Source organism: Aulonocara stuartgranti (genome assembly GCF_965226115.1).
Source record: "Aulonocara stuartgranti genome assembly, chromosome: 7".
NCBI lineage: Eukaryota > Metazoa > Chordata > Actinopteri > Cichliformes > Cichlidae > Aulonocara > Aulonocara stuartgranti.
This window is the reverse complement of record NC_138945.1, coordinates 29,460,015-29,477,749: the sequence shown is the minus strand read 5'-3', so window position 1 is coordinate 29,477,749 and position 17,735 is coordinate 29,460,015. Positions and strand designations below refer to the sequence as shown.

The window sequence follows — 17,735 nt, the reverse complement described above, 5'->3', positions numbered from 1 at the left end:
TTAATCATCTAAAAGCTTTTCCATGAGGTGGACAGGAGTATGGAGTGGAGGAGGGGAGGAAGATGAAGGAGGGGAAAATATGGGTGGAAAATGAAGGAAGAAGGAAGCGAGGAGAGATGTGGAGGACACGTTCAAGCTGAACAAACAAACTAAAGTAAAATAAGATAAATAAACAGTAATCTCTTTTTATAACTCCACTTGGTACCATTCTCTTTTTCCAGTTTAAATTTTGCCATTTACTAGACACACCATCTGAAAGGTAACCCCCAAGTGCACAATAAACTAATAGATTTTGCTTATTCGGTCAGCTAGGAGCCAACATTGATCTCAAAAAACTGTGCGGACAAAAAAGTCAAACTATGAAACACATTAATGCAACACACGAGCTTAAAAACACACGGCATGTGGAATTTGCTGCTGTGTTAGTTCCTTCTTTGTTTCCATTTTTCCCTAACCCTCTCCTACATCCGCCTCCCTTTTCCTCTTCTCTTTAGTAGCCTGTCAAGCTGTTCCCATGACAACAGTGACTGCTGGCTGTCAGCAGTTGCCATAGCAATGAGACATGATCTATTGGGGAGGGTAAATGGCCACATTTGGACCATTTTGTTTGGCGTTGTTTAAGTGTGTGTGTGCAGCTCTGATGTTATTCATCAACTTTGCCCTGGAGGTTCAAGACATGCTGCACTCCCCACCTATCGAATAACGCTGCCACAACTCTTTCTCCTAACAGCCCTGAAGTGCATCAGGTCAGGATCCTCTCGGAGGGCAGTGCACAAAGAAAACTGATTTTTTTTTTTTTTTTTTAATTTTTGCTACATCAACACAATTTTTGCCACCAACTGTGCTGCATGCCTGGCTGTGACTTCATCCACTTCCCCAAAATAGGAACATGACTTCCACTTCCTTGCTGCAGCCCTGGAAGTATTCCAGTACTACCCGAGGAGGGGACTTTAATTAAGGCAGCTGAATTTAATTAAGGCAATGTTTTCGCTTTTTATGAGCACACTTGTATGATGTTATGATTCCGTCTCGTATAAACAATCAGCAGGTTGGAAAAAAAAAGAAAAGAATCCTGCAGAGTTGACAGACATATTCATGTACCTGTTACGTTGTACAGTAAAATCCTGACAATGGCATGCATGGCTGATATTTATAGTTACATACAGGGAGTGCAGACTTATTAGGCAAATGAGTATTTTGTCCACATCATCCTCTTCATGCATGTTGTCTTACTCCAAGCTGTATAGGCTCGAAAGCCTACTACCAATTAAGCATATTAGGTGATGTGCATCTCTGTAATGAGAAGGGGTGTGGTCTAATGACATCAACACCCTATATCAGGTGTGCATAATTATTAGGCAACGTCCTTTCCTTTGGCAAAATGGGTCAAAAGAAGGACTTGACAGGCTCAGAAAAGTCAAAAATAGTGAGATATCTTGCAGAGGGATGCAGCAGTCTCAAAATTGCAAAGCTTCTGAAGCGTGATCATCGAACAATCAAGCGTTTCATTCAAAATAGTCAACAGGGTCGCAAGAAGCGTGTGGAAAAACCAAGGTGCAAAATAACTGCCCATGAACTGAGAAAAGTCAAGCGTGCAGCTGCCAAGATGCCACTTGCCACCAGTTTGGCCATATTTCAGAGCTGCAACATCACTGGAGTGCCCAAAAGCACAAGGTGTGCAATACTCAGAGACATGGCCAAGGTAAGAAAGGCTGAAAGACGACCACCACTGAACAAGACACACAAGCTGAAACGTCAAGACTGGGCCAAGAAATATCTCAAGACTGGTTTTTCTAAGGTTTTATGGACTGATGAAATGAGAGTGAGTCTTGATGGGCCAGATGGATGGGCCCGTGGCTGGATTGGTAAAGGGCAGAGAGCTCCAGTCCGACTCAGACGCCAGCAAGGTGGAGGTGGAGTACTGGTTTGGGCTGGTATCATCAAAGATGAGCTTGTGGGGCCTTTTCGGGTTGAGGATGGAGTCAAGCTCAACTCCCAGTCCTACTGCCAGTTTCTGGAAGACACCTTCTTCAAGCAGTGGTACAGGAAGAAGTCTGCATCCTTCAAGAAAAACATGATTTTCATGCAGGACAATGCTCCATCACACGCGTCCAAGTACTCCACAGCGTGGCTGGCAAGAAAGGGTATAAAAGAAGAAAAACTAATGACATGGCCTCCTTGTTCACCTGATCTGAACCCCATTGAGAACCTGTGGTCCATCATCAAATGTGAGATTTACAAACAGTACACCTCTCTGAACAGTGTCTGGGAGGCTGTGGTTGCTGCTGCACGCAATGTTGATGGTGAACAGATCAAAACACTGACAGAATCCATGGATGGCAGGCTTTTGAGTGTCCTTGCAAAGAAAGGTGGCTATATTGGTGGCTGATTTGTTTTTGTTTTGTTTTTGAATGTCAGAAATGTATATTTGTGAATGTGGAGATGTTATATTGGTTTCACTGGTAAAAATAAATAATTGAAATGGGTATATATTTGTTTTTTGTTAAGTTGCCTAATAATTATGCACAGTAATAGTCACCTGCACACACAGATATCCCCCTAAAATAGCTAAAACTAAAAACAAACTAAAAACTACTTCCAAAAACATTCAGCTTTGATATTAATGAGTTTTTTGGGTTCATTGAGAACATGGTTGTTGTTCAATAATAAAATTATTCCTCAAAAATACAACTTGCCTAATAATTCTGCACTCCCTGTATTAATGAGTTGGCAGTAGTCAGTGTTTTCTTGTACTGAGGCCGATCATGAAATGGCATTTGGAAATCACTTTAGAGAACCCATCCACCATTAGTGCATGAGGGTACAAGGGGAAGATATAGATATTTTAGAGCTGAAAGATATTGTAAGAAGCAGCAATGTGGCTCTCTAGCAGGAAGTGACTTAATTTCCTTCTATGTAAAATATCTGTGCTAGCTGTGTTAGCTAGGCCTTAAATGCATTCATGCATATTTTAAAGCTTGTTTTAACTTCTTTTTGAAATGTTTTTCATCAACTAAGGCTTTCATCACAAGACCGACTTCTGGCAATGACCAGTTGAAAAGGAAAAAAATGTATTCCCACCTGGTTGGCAAATGGTTGCTGGAGTTTGCTACAGGTTGCTGGGTGAAACATGTCACAAAGAGATATATACTGCAGTTAACACACATTTTTCGTTGCAAGTAGTAATTGCCTTTAGCCCTTAGATGATCAATGACATTAAAAAAGGAAATCAAAAATAACTTTAAAATAGAGTAATAATTGATCTTAGCTTGGCTACATTTCAGCTACTTGAGTACTCCAGTCAGGGCTCAGTAGATGGACGCTCTAACAACATGAGTAGTGTCAGATGACTGGATCAATAAGCATATTAGCAAAATGTGTGCTATTCCTCTCACTGACACGCACACATACACACTATAAGCTGCTGACAGCTCAGCTAAGCCAGCATCTTGGAAGATAAATAACCTACAGTAAGTCTTCTCATCTTGCGCTTTCCATCTACACTTGCACAGTCGCACACACTGATATCTCAGCCATCACCTGTCTATCTGCTCTGCCTCCCAGCTAAAAACACAGAAGAGCTCACGGCTCCATGGAAAGTTTAAAGCTCAGCAGCTCAAAATGTAGTGTCAGGGGAAAAAAATAAATACATAAAAAATAAATAAAGTTTCATATTCATTATATATATATATATATATATATATATATATATATATCAATCATAAAAACCAGAAAGTGTCCTTGTGACTTCCCATCTTAGACAAGCCTGCAAATGTTATATTCACTAGGTAGGTGTTTATTAACTTTAATTGCTTTTCTTCTTTTGGCATGAAAATGTATAAAGTACACCATTTAAATCTTCACACGTTGGAACCCACGAGCTGTTTGCACTTCATTACTTCATTACTGCATACTAGCAAACTAATAGTGATACAGATCCTTCCCAGCAGGAGTCTACATATTAAAGTAAGAGGTTAAATTTGTCACTGGAAAAAACAAACATTTCTTTGGCCTATTTTTCATCTGGACAGTAAAAAAAAAAAAAAATGCCTGTGAATCTTCCAGAGACAGGACATCCGGTGACACTCACAAACACCCCAAGTTCACTATTAAAAAGCTTCCAACAAGCAGAATTTACAGGCATTCATTTGACCGTCTATATATTTCCCTGGGTTTAGATCTGGAATGAAATGCACATTTTTCTATTCAACAGTAAAAGCTCAGTAACCAAACTTTCCTGAAAAGACAAGAAAAACTACAGAACTTCCACAATGACAAATTCTATTGAAAGAAAATGTAGCTAAATATACACTCCCTGGTCACTTCAGAACTGCCTTAATTCTTCATGGCATAGATTCAACGATGTACTGGAAAAACTCCTCAGAGATTTTGCTCTAAATTGACACAAATGCATCATGTTGCTGCTGGAAAATTTTTTGCTGCTGGAATTTTTTATTTTTTTTTGGGGGGGGGGGGGGGGGGGGGGGGGGCTGCACATCTATGACTTGAATCTCTTCTTACACTAAATCCCAAAGATGCTCTATGTGACTGTGGAGGCAATTTGAATACAGTTAAAGAAACCAGTTTGAGGTTTATGACATGGCACATTATCCTGCTGAAAGCAGCCATCAGAAGATGGGTACACTGTGGTCATAAAGTGATGTTAGATGATCAGGAGGGCCAAAAATGTCACCAGACAATGATTTCCCATCTTTTATTGTCCAACTCTTGTTAGCCTGTGTGAAATGTAGGCTTCAAGGTTCAAGGTTCAAGGTTCTTTATTTGTCACATGCATAGTTATACAAGTATAACACACAGTGAAATGTAGCCTGACACGCTCCTCGACATGTGCAAAACAATTGGGGTGGGGGGCGTGTAGAGGAAGAACGTTTTTATATATATATATATATATATATATATATATATATATATATATATATATATATATATATATATATATATATATTTACACACACACACACATACATACATTGGGTGAATGTGCAGTAGTAGCAGCAAGCAGGTGAATTCTGTGCATTAATATGAATAGACATCTGGCTTGGTATCCTGCTTTTAGCTAACAGAAGTGGCACCTGGTGTGGTCTTCTGCTGCTTCTAGCTTTGCTTTGTTGCACTTTTAGAGATGCTCTTCGGTATACCTTGGTTGTAACAAGTGGTTATTTGAAAACCTTCACAGAAGTTACTTGAGTTACTGTTGTCTCCTCAAAAGCTCAACACAGTCTGACCATCTTTCTCTGACCTCTGGCTTCAACAAGGAGTTTCTGCTCCCAGAACTAAGATAAGATAAGATAAGATAAGATAAGATAAGATAACCTTTATTAGTCCCACACGTGGGAAATTTGTTTTGTCACAGCAGGAAGTGGACAGTGCAAAAGTTATGAGGCAAAAATTAGAATACAGGGGTCAAAAATTGTAATTATTTATATAAATACTTGGAAGTTTAATAAATATTGCAAAGCTATTTATATTTTTTCACTGCTCGTTTTTTCTTACTGACCTCTTATATGACTCCAAAAATATTTTTGACATTTAATTTAAGTTATCAGAAGTAAAGTAAAAAAAATAACATTCTTTAAAGAAAACACAAAAGAGACTAAGAGGTCCTGATTTTGAAAACAAATTTCAAAGCCATTTTTTCTTTAGAGTTAAAAATTTGCTGCTGTATTCCTGAAAAGTTTTGAAACCCTTGTTGTTCATCAAATGGGAACGATAAACACTGAGTCTTGCTCTTTAGTTGTGTATTTCTTTGATGTTCGTGCCAGCAGGAACACAAGTGGGTGATGATTCTCACTGCTGAGATATAGATCCAAAAACTCACAATATTCTCAAACACACACAAACAAATGCAAACACACATTCACAGCAGAGGCAGCTCGACACAATCCAAAACTTGAAATGTATTCCCTGAAAACCAAACAGAGAACTAGATTACAAGCACAACTGCTGAGCATCAGTGCAGCAGAAGCTACAAGAAGGTAAAACTGAACATTTAAGACATGACGAGTACGCATGTGGAACCTCCGTGTGTACGGAGTGGGTAGTCAGAAAGCATAGGCCATTTTCATAAAGAAGCAATCTGAGAGCTATAAGAGTGTGTGTGCATGTATGTGTGTGTACATGGGAGTAAGCAGTAGGTTTCAATAGAGGCAGCTTGATAACACCATCCACTCAGCTGTGTTAATAATAACCCACTCTGATGGCTCCTCAATCATCTGAGTGCGCGCACATGCAGGCACACATACACAAAGGGGCATCTATATTGTGGTGGAGTGTAATAAGAAGGAGAGGTTCAGAAATAGAGCTGTGGAGAGGAAAACAGTGACTGGAACAGGCCTACATACAACACATGACCAAATGGACGCAAATACCTGACCACAGGGCTGGCATTGTCACATAAAATCAATGTCAGGATTAACTGTCTTATGCACTAATGAGTATTTCTCAAATACATATAAATCTTCAAAGTAGACATTTTCTTTCAGTAGTGAAAAAAAAGCATTGTCAAAGCTTTTTTTTCCCACTCCTTTTATTTGGAACCCAAGAGGAGGGGCCAAAGGGTTCAGTGCAGTGAGGATTGGACCTTGGCAGTCCAATCTCTGGCTGCTGAGGCTAGCTAATTGGACGTGGACAATCCCTTTTCTGGTGGACAGGGAGCCTACTCTAACACACAAATACCTGAACACAGGCCTGGGTCCTGACTGTTTTCTGTCATGGTCCTGGGTCGTTGACCCAGCGTTTTGTGTTTTGTGATTATTTTCCTCTGTTCTAGTTATTCTGTGCCCTCCCCCCTTGTGTCCGGTTCGGGTTCTAGATTTCCTGTTTTGTTCTGAAAGTCTGTGTCAGTTGTCATTGTGTTCAGCTTGTCTCCTCCGGTCCTCATGTGTATTAGGTTCAGCTGTTCTTCCCTCCTGTGTGTGATTACCTGAATACCTTGTGTGTGTGTATATTTAGTGGGTGTCGGTCTGTGTTCGTTGTCGGCTCGTCTGCATTCATCCGTGTATCTCTGCGTTCTATGGTGTTCCTGTCTCTGCGTCTCTCTGCCCCGCACCCCTTTTGTATGGTCTCAGGTTTGTCAGTTAGTTCTCCCAGTTTAGGTTTCTTCAGTTGTTTTGTCATGCCTCACTGCCTGTTTCTGCCACTTCCACTTTGTAAATAAACATCACTCGTATCATCAGTCACTGCTGCATTTTGGGTCCTCCTTTTCCTCCACACCACACGGCTCACTCCGCCAGCCGTGACATTTTCAGTATGTTCAAAGTACAGTGTAAAGTACCCAACCTTCTTGGGGGTCCCTGATAAGGGTAATGAAAGATGCCCAATCTGGTGACTCCACTGTCCTACTGAGGGACTTGGAATCTCACGTGGGAAATGACAGTGAGACCGAAAATGTGACTGGGAGGAATGGCCTGTCCAACCTGAACACGACGTTGTGTTCTGTTATTGTTGATGCTTCTGTGCTAATGGCAGTTTGTCCAGAACTAAAACCATGTTTGAACATAAGGGTGTCCATGAACAGGCATGTCACTAGGACACCATAGGCCAGGATGCTTCCCGGGCACCTCCTAAGTGAGGAGTTCCAGACATGTCCGACAGGGAGGAGGCACCAGGGCAGACCCAGGACACGCTGGAGAGATTACATCTCTCAGTTGTGATCAGAATGTGTTTGTGTTAGTGTGTGTGTTAGTGTGTGTGTGTTAGTGTGTGTGTGTGTCCCGGAACGGGTGGAGGAGGTGGCTGGGGTGAGGGAGATCTGGGCATTTCTGCTTAACTTGCCCCTATTCAGCACATTAAGTGACGTGGCTGTTTGAAGATACTGAAACAAAGCTAATGTGTTTTTTCCCCTCCCTTGTAGTAATTACGTACCTTGTAGCTTAATCCTGCATCACATATAACAAAATTGTGCTCAAAGAACCGACACAGCTTCTTTTTTCCATGCCAGCTCTTCTTTATCCTCGCACCAGACTACTTCTCTTTCTAAAACTGCTAACTATCGGGAGCTCACACACTGAGGGAGATGAGCTGTTTGTTAATGTAGCTAAAGAGCATTACGGATACGCCAATTACCCGTAAGACAGCATTCTGTTTGTGATTGATTAAAGCTTTGACTCTGACCGTAGCCTGTCCACATACTTTTGGGCATAAGGTCTGTTTCTCTTTCTGTCTGTTTGCCTTCCCTCTGTGCGTCTCTTCTCGTGTATGTTGTATACAAGCAGAGCTTTTTAATTCTCGAAGAGCCGTCTGCAAATAACATTTATGCTCCAGCTCTTTGTTTGTTCGTGGGAGTGTGTGTGTACGCATGTGTGGTTGAAAAGGGAGAGACTGAGAGTCTGTGCCATATCTAATTAAATTGAAATGGAGAACAAGAGGCTGGAGAAGAGAGGAAGACCGAAAGAGACGGCAGTGACTCTTGTTTAATTTTAAAGAGGAGTACCATTATTATCAATCATTAGGACTCTTCCAGGCTCTGTGTAGTGCCCTTTCATTATCTGTGTGAGTGTGATGCTCCCCTCTTGTTTATGATGATAAATGTCAATATTTTATACGTTGAAATATTGCAGATTTTGTTATAAAAGTGCTGGTTAAGTTATGTACGTTTTGCATATCTGCATACTTCAATGAAAAAAATGTGTGTTGTTTTTTCAGAACTTGGGGCAAATGCCTGTGTATATTATAATAATCCTATTTCATGAGAATGGCCTGCATTAATATAGCTCACTGGCAGTGTTTCCAACCATCAGGATACCTTTATGCTACATGCCACGCTTGCTTTTTTACACACATTACATTAAGAATTTGCATCTGTATTATGTAATACCCATTATTTCATTTTCTGCAACTGAGTGTTTTTATTCTGACACTTTCCATCAGGCGACTGTGCTTTGGTTGCTTAAGTGAAAGGATGGGTGACAACTGCAAAAGTTTTTACTATCCCCCAGTTTCAACCAATATCTACAACCAGTAAGTAGAATTCAATCATTTCTGTTAGTCGTACCCCCCATTAAAATACCCTAAGACCATAGTGAGGATGAATCTGCACTGGAGTGCAAATGTATTCCACCTACCCTGCACGAGTGCTTTCAGCCCAGGCAATTAAAGAGCATTACAAATACAGATTAAGTAGAAGAGGTCATTTCAGTATCTGTCTGAACACAATTTTTATTCTCTGGATGAGGCTGCATGTTTCTATACTCATGCTCCATTAAATTTCGGCGTCCCTCAATGATCCGTTGCAGTTGTCCCCTGCATATCCAAAGAATTTCAAATTATACGGTTTTCCCTCTGGGGTCTCACATCCCCAGCAGGCCACCTGCACAGATAATAGCTAGAGGATGCTCTCTCACAATTACGGATACGGGAGTGATGTGATGAATACAAGCTGCAGCTGAGTATCATCAACAACACACCCAAGTACCCATAATTAGAGGAAAGAGCCTCCTCAAGGCTGTTGTAGCATTAATATGACAGTTACCAAAAGTATAGGGTGAAAGGATCTCTTTGGCTCCCTGGTTGTCCCAGCAGTTGCCATAGCAACCAATAATGTACTGCACGTTTTGCATCGGTGACCAATAAATTGCAGATATCTGTTTACTGAAAAAAATATATAACCAGATCACTAAGTTAAAACTCGAAATGTAAAAAAAAAAATGCTTTAAAAAAATAAAGGGAATGTACTGATTTTTCTGAATAGCGCTACACACTGAGCATGTTGATGCCTCAAGGGAGAAAAATAGTAACAGCAAGCTGCTATAACATTTCATTGTATGGTGCCATGTTGAGTCCCACTCATGTTTCAACTCTGTGCCTTCAGTCTGCTTATAATCCATCTTCAGTCCCTATCATCACTCATTTAGCACGCACTGCAAAGAAATTCAAACATATGCTGTGTAATCAGAGGACATAGTTGATCGATTTATGGACAATTCTCCATAAATCGATCATTTTGAGGGGAGAATGATCATTTCCTATTAGCCCTACTGTACTAAACTGAGTGCAATTCATATCGAGGACACTCTTATGATAAGGAGTGAATGGACCTAAATAGATTAAAGTAGACCTGTTTGGATTTTCCTCATTTTCTTTTATATATACGGTTACAATATTTGATGTACATGAACATGAGCAAAGTTTCAAATGAGTCTGGCTCTGTATACAGAGCATATCCCTACATATGCCTAATATGGTCATCTCAGGTAAACAGTGTGCACAACAGTAGCAACAACCTACTGCTCATTTTTTGTTTTTTTGAGGGTTGCCAACATAACTGACTTAATGGGAAAGACAGTAGAGACGATAAAATGAGCCCAGTACAAAGTAAAGAACGGTTATTTTGAACTCAAAATCTTGCTAAACTGCTCTTCTAGTGGTACTGGAGATAAAATAAAAACATAAGGCTCCCACTTGGTTGAGCAGGCAGCCCAGATACTGAAGGCTAAGGTCCTATAACATCGTATAAGCACCAACTACTACATTTCTGGTACTGTTACATCCTTAGATAAAAGCTAATAGTAAAAGAAAATAAAGGATTGAATTCAGTGTAAATTAATAAGAACATGGAGATTGCCACCTGGTTTACCTTGTTTTTGTTTTTGCAGCTATAGATCTAACTTATTTTAATACATTTTACTGTCATGTTTATGGAGATTACAGTAAGAAAACCAAAGAAACCAACAGATAACAGTATTATACTCCACTGCAGTACTTTACATTAAGAAGCTGTTGTTCTTGTTTAAAGGAAAATTGTAAAATAACAGTTAAAACCTTGGTAATCTAGCAGCCAGTACTTTACTGTTATTGAAAACCGTGGCTTGTCACAAGCTGAGCTTCTAACATAATCTGACATACAACAAGCACAAACTTTTGGGTTTAGGGTTTAGTTTAATATGAAAATCTAAACTCTCAGTCTCTTCTCTGCTGAGAAGAATAACAGTTCAGAGTAAAAAACCCAAGAGAGACTCGATAAGGGCTCAAGTGGGACCACAAAACTGTTTGGACACTTGCTGCTGAAAAGTGGAACTGTCTTACTCTGTTCTCAAGGAAAAAACAAGGTTTTATTTCTGTCAGGCTGGAAAACAGTAATGTGCAAGGCCAGAGGGAGTACTTCAACTAAAGCTACAAAAATACAAAACTAGAAGAGTAGTTTGCTTCTCCTTCCAGTTATTCATCCGAGGGACTAATCAGTCATAAGCCAGATGTGCTGCTGCAATGCAGCAGAGCTCAACCTTAGGCTCAGGGCTCCCTGCGGACGCATGCGGTGAGGCTGTAGTCACAAAAGTTTCTCCATTAAGTTAACAGGATATAATACAGCACTTTTCTCTGTAGGGCTGTGTACTTTTGGTGTTGTACCTGGCATTTCATTTAGCGTGGCTGGCATTCTTTCAAGTTCTAAGTTCTCACTTTATCCTCTGCAAGCTAATGAGATCAGAATTAACTTCAAACTGCAACCTTAGCTGACTGCTACAGTCTCATCTCACTTTTATTATTATTATTATTCAACTGTAGCATTATTCAACTAAGTAAAAGGTCTAATTATAATTAGGGTTTCCGAAAGTTTACTTTAGACCATTATGAATGTTATTGAAGTCCTAATTCACATCTATAGTTGTAAGAAAGGGAAAATGGAGTCCCAAAGAGGCTTGAAGAGTAAACAAATGAATTTGTCTAGTCACAATTGGTCGGCATGGTTTAACTCATTAGCCCTACTAGGAGTATATTGAAGCTCTTTTCCAAACTGAGTAGTTTCTGTAATAATGTCTTATCTTTATGGGGGGAAAGAGTTAAAGCAGTTGACATCTATCAGCTCTGTTTTTCTTTGACTGGTGTTAAGCCATCATGTCCCAAGTCCAGAACATCCCTGATCTTCCTGTTAGTGTTCAAACATTGTCCCCAAAGAAAGATATAAGAGTTAAAATTGTTGCTACAGAGTGAGTTATACATGGGTTGCACTTGGTAATGGTCCTAATGTAAATATAGAACATTATTGGGCGATGGGAAACATCGGCGGCATCTTTTGTCCACTTCAAGTCTTTCTGACTTGTTGACAGTAACTCTGTTTCTTTTTTTTTTTTTGCAAAAGTTTGCAAACTGGGTTTTTCCAACTGTTCTTGTTGAATGCTCTCATAACAAGAAGATTTTTAACTTCTACTTTTTTAATCCTTTTTTTGATCGAAAGTTGCTATTTTTGTTTTATGGGAGGAGATATTGAGCCAGCCCACACACCAGATTCTGACACAAAAACTACAGCAGGTTCTGACTAAGCCACGCAACTTTTATTCGTCGTTATTGCATCCATATTGCTATTTTTGTTTTAGTGCAATCATTACAATAACATTTAAAAGACTGAATGTGCAATCAACTCTCTACAACATTAGCTTCCAAAATTCAATACATTTTTATGACCCGTCAAATGAGACATTTTAAAGGCTTGAACTTTAGATGATTGATAGCATTTTAGACTCAATTTTAGGACCCTAAGGAACTCTGCAATATACCCTCCATATGACCATTATGGGAAAAGTTGTAAACTGTGCTTCCAATTCACTAAGCAGCTTTCAGTATGTTGAGCTTTGCATCTGACAGTACTGGAAATGAGCCCACACTTGGGTGCCTCCTAATTAACCGGGCTTTCCTTTACTCTCCCTTGGACATGTTCGGAGAACTGTTCCAAGATGACCATTAATTTAAATCAAAGCTAATTTCACAAATTTAATTTAATGTCTCTAAAATGTCTTTAAAAGGAGGGACTCTATTCATCCCTTCACATGACTTGCATTTTAGACTCAAGCTACTGTACCTACAGTGTCTTACAAACTGGGCATCTCATCAAGGGCTTGAACTCCACATGACAACGGACAGATTTGCTTGTTGCCTCTGCCAACAAGGTTATATGACTGGTTCAGTTTGTCTGTTTGTTAGAATGATTACTGAAGGTTACAAAGAGACCGGAGTGAAAATCTTACCAGAGATGGTGCCTTGGCCAAACAAGTGATTTTTCGAGTCGATCTGGATGTAGATGTGGATTCAGGAATTTTTGAAGACGATTTTTATAATCCAAAACTGAGCATTATACAGAAACTACAAGAAAACAACTTGACCAAGGTTGTGTGTTGCTTAAGCATGAAGGTTGTGAAGAGATTGCAAAGCTCTGCCAAGGCTGAACAATCTTAGTCACATTTCTGAGTGAAGAGTACTCAAAAGTTCTGCCAAGGTTTGACCACTTATAGATATTTTATGTGAAAGATTTCTGTCTGGGCATCTCTCACTGGTTTCAAGTTCTCACAAATTTCTCCACAGCCAGTCAGAATTATCAATGTTATTATCAAAAAGGCTGCTCAGAGGTCGTTCAAGCATGTTGCTAGCCATTCTGTCAATCACACTACATCTTTACAGGCCTTATGGAGCAGATAAGCTGGGTTTTTAAGCCTATAACTCTTAATAAATCATACCTGCAACTTTAGCTTTACTATTTTATCTTTTATATAAATACCTTCGTGTTAAAGGTTACCCTTAACTGTGTGTCCTTCAAAGCCTCGGCTCATTTTGCACAAAATAATTTGCTTTGAATGAGGAATAGGATGGGAACTGTGTCATTTTCATTACTATCAATGAACACACCTGAATCCATTCTTCACTCTTCTTACTATTCAAAGCTAATCCATGTACATGCAACTGCAGTAGTGCAGACATTCAAATACAAGTATGCTATTGGGGGGGTAACTTCACAATTTGCATATACTTCAATCAGCTGTAAAAGAAGGAAAAAAAACAAAAACTGTACCTTTGTTTCAGAGACCGTATCCCTGAGTGTGACAGTACCGTGCGTCCTGCCATCCTCTGCTATTGTTCAGCACGGGTACTAATTTATTCACGGAAGGTTTTGTGTCTTCATCTATTCATTTTATTGACTGACAGCCGAGAAAGGCTAAGCCTGCTGGTGAGTGCTAGGATTATTTCATAAAGCCAAGGCCCACAGCAGCCAATACCAGCATTTGTTTAACTTTTCTGGGCGAAATAATAAAATAAAACCACCAGTTGGTTGGTTTTGTACCCCTAAAACCCCTCCGAGTTGCTCAGTCACTCAGGAAATGAGTGATGAGCTTATTATTGCTCGACTCTGTGTGGGTGGATACGCTTTTGTGCATACACGCTTTACTCTTACCTTGCGGCCGTCGCTCGCATGGCAGTTGACGTTGAGCGGCGTAAGCAAGGCCATTAGCTTCTCCTCGTTTCCACTCCTGCAAATGCACACACACATACATAAACACACAAACGTTAGACAGAAAACAATCACTGCCACCACCGAGGATTAGCACCGTTGCTCTGCAGCAGTATGGAGGAGAGAAAATGAGGGAAAATTAGATAAGAAGCTTGAGATTGAGGCAAAAAGCCTGAGAAATTTGATCTGCAAAAACGTACTGGCAGAGGAAATGTTTGGAGGATGGACCGATGCTGGATGGACTAGTGTTTTCCTGCACAATTGAGTGCAATATGCCATGAAAATCAATTAGAGATGCCTCTTTGGCCACCTAGCTAAAGAGGAATTAAGATTTTGTCTGTACTGCTGATCTGTGTTTCCTGGTTCTTGGACTGACTGGCCTGACATTGGATGACCACCAGGAAGTGATGCCAAGGCAGCAGCCAATCCAACTACCATCCACCCCGACAGCCATAAAATAAGAAGCTGTCAGTTGGTTTAAAAAAAGGATTACTGTCCCATTCTTCCATGTTCCTCTTTAATTCTTTTATCCCTTCTTTGATTGGACCTCTCCTTCCTTCTCTTTGTGTCTATATTTTTCATACTCTATTTTTTAAAAAAAACCAAACAAAAAAAAAAAAAAACATTCACATCCAGTCCTTCTCCCAGAGTGAAGTTTCCATGTTTCCTCACTCTCGTAGCTGCTTTTCACCCCATTCCAACCACCATTACCTCCCATCTCTTAGTTCTCCCCTCCTCATAGTTATCTCCTCTATTTTCCTCCTGCTCTCTTCTTCTGCAATTTTTCCTGTCCACCTCTAGTTCCAGTATGCAGTGGCTTCCCCTTTTTCCTTCTATTTCTTTTCCAAGGACTGTTAGCAAATACAAGAGAGACTTCCTTTTTGATGCATGATGTGTTGGATATTTGTTTACACTGTGGCCATGAATATTATCTGAAATTAGTCAAAAATTGAAGGAATATCTCACTATTTTCTGAAATATGTTACGCTGCTTTCTTGCCACTATCAGGAAGTTACACCGAGCAGCTGACTGCAAAAATAAAAAAAGAATAAGCCAATAAATTTCTCAAACCATTTAAGTTGATTAATGGACCAGCTTCTGGCTATGTCTCTTAATGTTTTCAGAAATGCAGTTCTTTTACACTCACAGCCCTGACTAAAGCAACAGCCCACCTGCAACTTACATCCAACTTTCATCCTGTTAAAAAGGTTCCAATGCACTTAATCTGTATGTTTAAAGCACGTAAGCTCCACCATTAAAACCTTATAGTAGTACAGTTGTTGCCTATTAGCTACAAGAAGCTAGCAGGGTTACAAACAGTTTATCGTTGTGGTTGTTTTTGCAATATGGTGTGTGCCAAAGTAACATCACAGTTGCTGGTTGTTTTGGCAACTAGTACACCTCCTGATTTTTCTAACGTGGCATGCTACATGTAATGCAGCTGATCGGTGGGTATGATTGAGCTATTGATCAGTGAAAATAAGATTTTGGCACAACTGCTGAAAAGGAGAATTTCCTGTTTTGCCTGTAGTGCCAACGAGGTGAGGAGTGACACTTATTGTTTCCCTCCAAGTAGCATCACCATCATCATCAGATACCATTTTACAGATCACCACAGAGTTTCTTGTCAGCTGACTGACGGCCTTAAAGGGACAGATTTGCCTCACTGGGCAGACATCTTTCTGCATCAGCTGCCTTGTCTAATATTTGCTGTCACATACATTAAGAATATATTGAGCCACTGCACTCCTCAAGAAAGCTATCCGGCCCATAAATGAAAAGGTTAAAAACAAAAGAAGAGAAATTTAAAAAAAAAATTTCTTTTGCTCGCACACGCGCACACACGCGCGTGCGCACATACACACACACACCAAGAAAAAATAAAAACATTCTGGAAAATTACATGTGTGATAAGCCAGTCAGTGGCTCAGCTGTGAGAGCGCCACAGTGGGATCACAGTTCACACTTAAACAGCCTACTGACCCCATAATACAGTGGTAATGCTATACTGGGCCAGCTGCTGCCTTACGATTGTGTGTGTGTGTGCATGTGCGCGTGCATCTGTGCATGGCTGGAAGAGCGGGAGACAGGAGGGGGTCTACTGGAGCGATCAGCCACCCACACGCAATCCTAAATGAAAGCTTTTCCACTTCCACATGCCCAGAGATGGAAACAGGCAGACACACACAAGTGCACACACACACACTCACAGCCCACATGCACTGCCTGCAACCATAACATGCCTCCAAAATGCACAAGTGTCACTGGCTCAAAAGTACTGAGCTTTCTATATCTGAAAAACCTGTCTAGTGTGGGAGCTGAGTGTGTGTGCAAAAAAAAAAGAGGCTCAAGTGATAAACGGTTTGACAAATAGGAAGCAAAGAAAAGAAAAAAAATCAGGAGGCAAGTAAACAGAAGAGAAGAGAAGAGCATGAGTGACAGGAACATGCAGGAAATCAGAAATAAGAGAACTCTGATGGGAAACAACAAACGAGTGTGGAGGATGAAAAAACAACAACAACAACAGAGAAATAAAATAAAGGGTATCAGACGTGGAGGGCGAAAGGAGATACATGAAGAGTAGAAATGGGTACGGGAAACCACAGCAGCGAGTCAAGCTGAGAAGAAAGTAAGCAGGGGAACAAGAGATGAGAGGGAGGCTTAAAGAGGCAAGAAAGCAGGAGAGGGAGCATGACAAAAATGAAAACAAAGAAGAGCATGCAGACTCTGGTACTCACCTTGCCGCCTCCAGCAGCTCATCCTTCTTGTATTCACCTAGATGGTTACAGAAGATCATGGTGTCAGACAACTGGCCAGTAACACACATCAACCACACACAGACACACATGATCAAGCGCAGAGAGGAGCCATGTAAAAACTCGCACATTGACTATTGGGGGAAGACACCATCTTTCTTTCTATCCCTCTCCACCCCCCACACCCCCTTCTCCACCTCCTCCTCTTTCTCTCCTCTCTGCTATTCTCACTCAGCGCGCACCCCTCTGGCTCCGGTTGCCGTGACGATGTGTTGCCGGCAGCGACCACAGCACGTTCATTGTTTGGGCGACGAGCGGAGGACCGACACACGCTCTGCCTCTATCCGCCCGTGCGTCTCTCCATCCTTCTCTCCTTCGCCGCGTTTGTCTCCGGTGTCTCGGCCGCTGCTCATATTGCTAACGAGCGTCCCACATTCTCCATCATTCCTGTTCCTCTCTCAGTCACCCTCTCTCTCCTCTTTTCCTATCTCTGTCTTCCTGCCTCCCCCTGAAATAAACAAACCCCTCCCCCTGCTTCCTCACCCTCTTGCGCTCCCTCTCGCATAGCCCTGCCTCCCTCATACACTATAGTCAAAACACTCACAACTTCCTCTATGTGTCTTTTCTGCCACTGAAACAGATGTTCTTGGGTGGGGGAGGAACACATCTGTAATACTCCTGGACTGACTTCCATATTTATTTATGCCTGTTTGGCATTACTGGCCCTACTTCAGGGTTTGTGGTTA

The 17,735-nt window shown here is 40.8% G+C and overlaps 1 protein-coding gene across 3 annotated transcripts in view; it reads right to left on the bottom strand.

Annotated features, from left to right (window-relative positions):
• LOC309709875 (poly [ADP-ribose] polymerase tankyrase-1) overlaps positions 1 to 17,735 on the bottom strand; it is a 109,308-nt gene that overhangs the window by 50,144 nt on the left and 41,429 nt on the right. For 2 of the 3 annotated variants that reach the window (XM_082538779.1, XM_082538780.1), the window contains 2 exons: positions 16,972 to 17,008; positions 14,177 to 14,252 (listed from right to left, as the gene is read on the bottom strand). In XM_082538779.1, the coding sequence (XP_082394905.1) occupies positions 14,177 to 14,252; positions 16,972 to 17,008 (113 nt within the window). Of the gene's footprint in view, positions 1 to 14,176; positions 14,253 to 16,971; positions 17,009 to 17,231; positions 17,493 to 17,735 lie in introns of those variants that run through there. The other variant, XM_082538781.1, reaches the window with a different exon arrangement.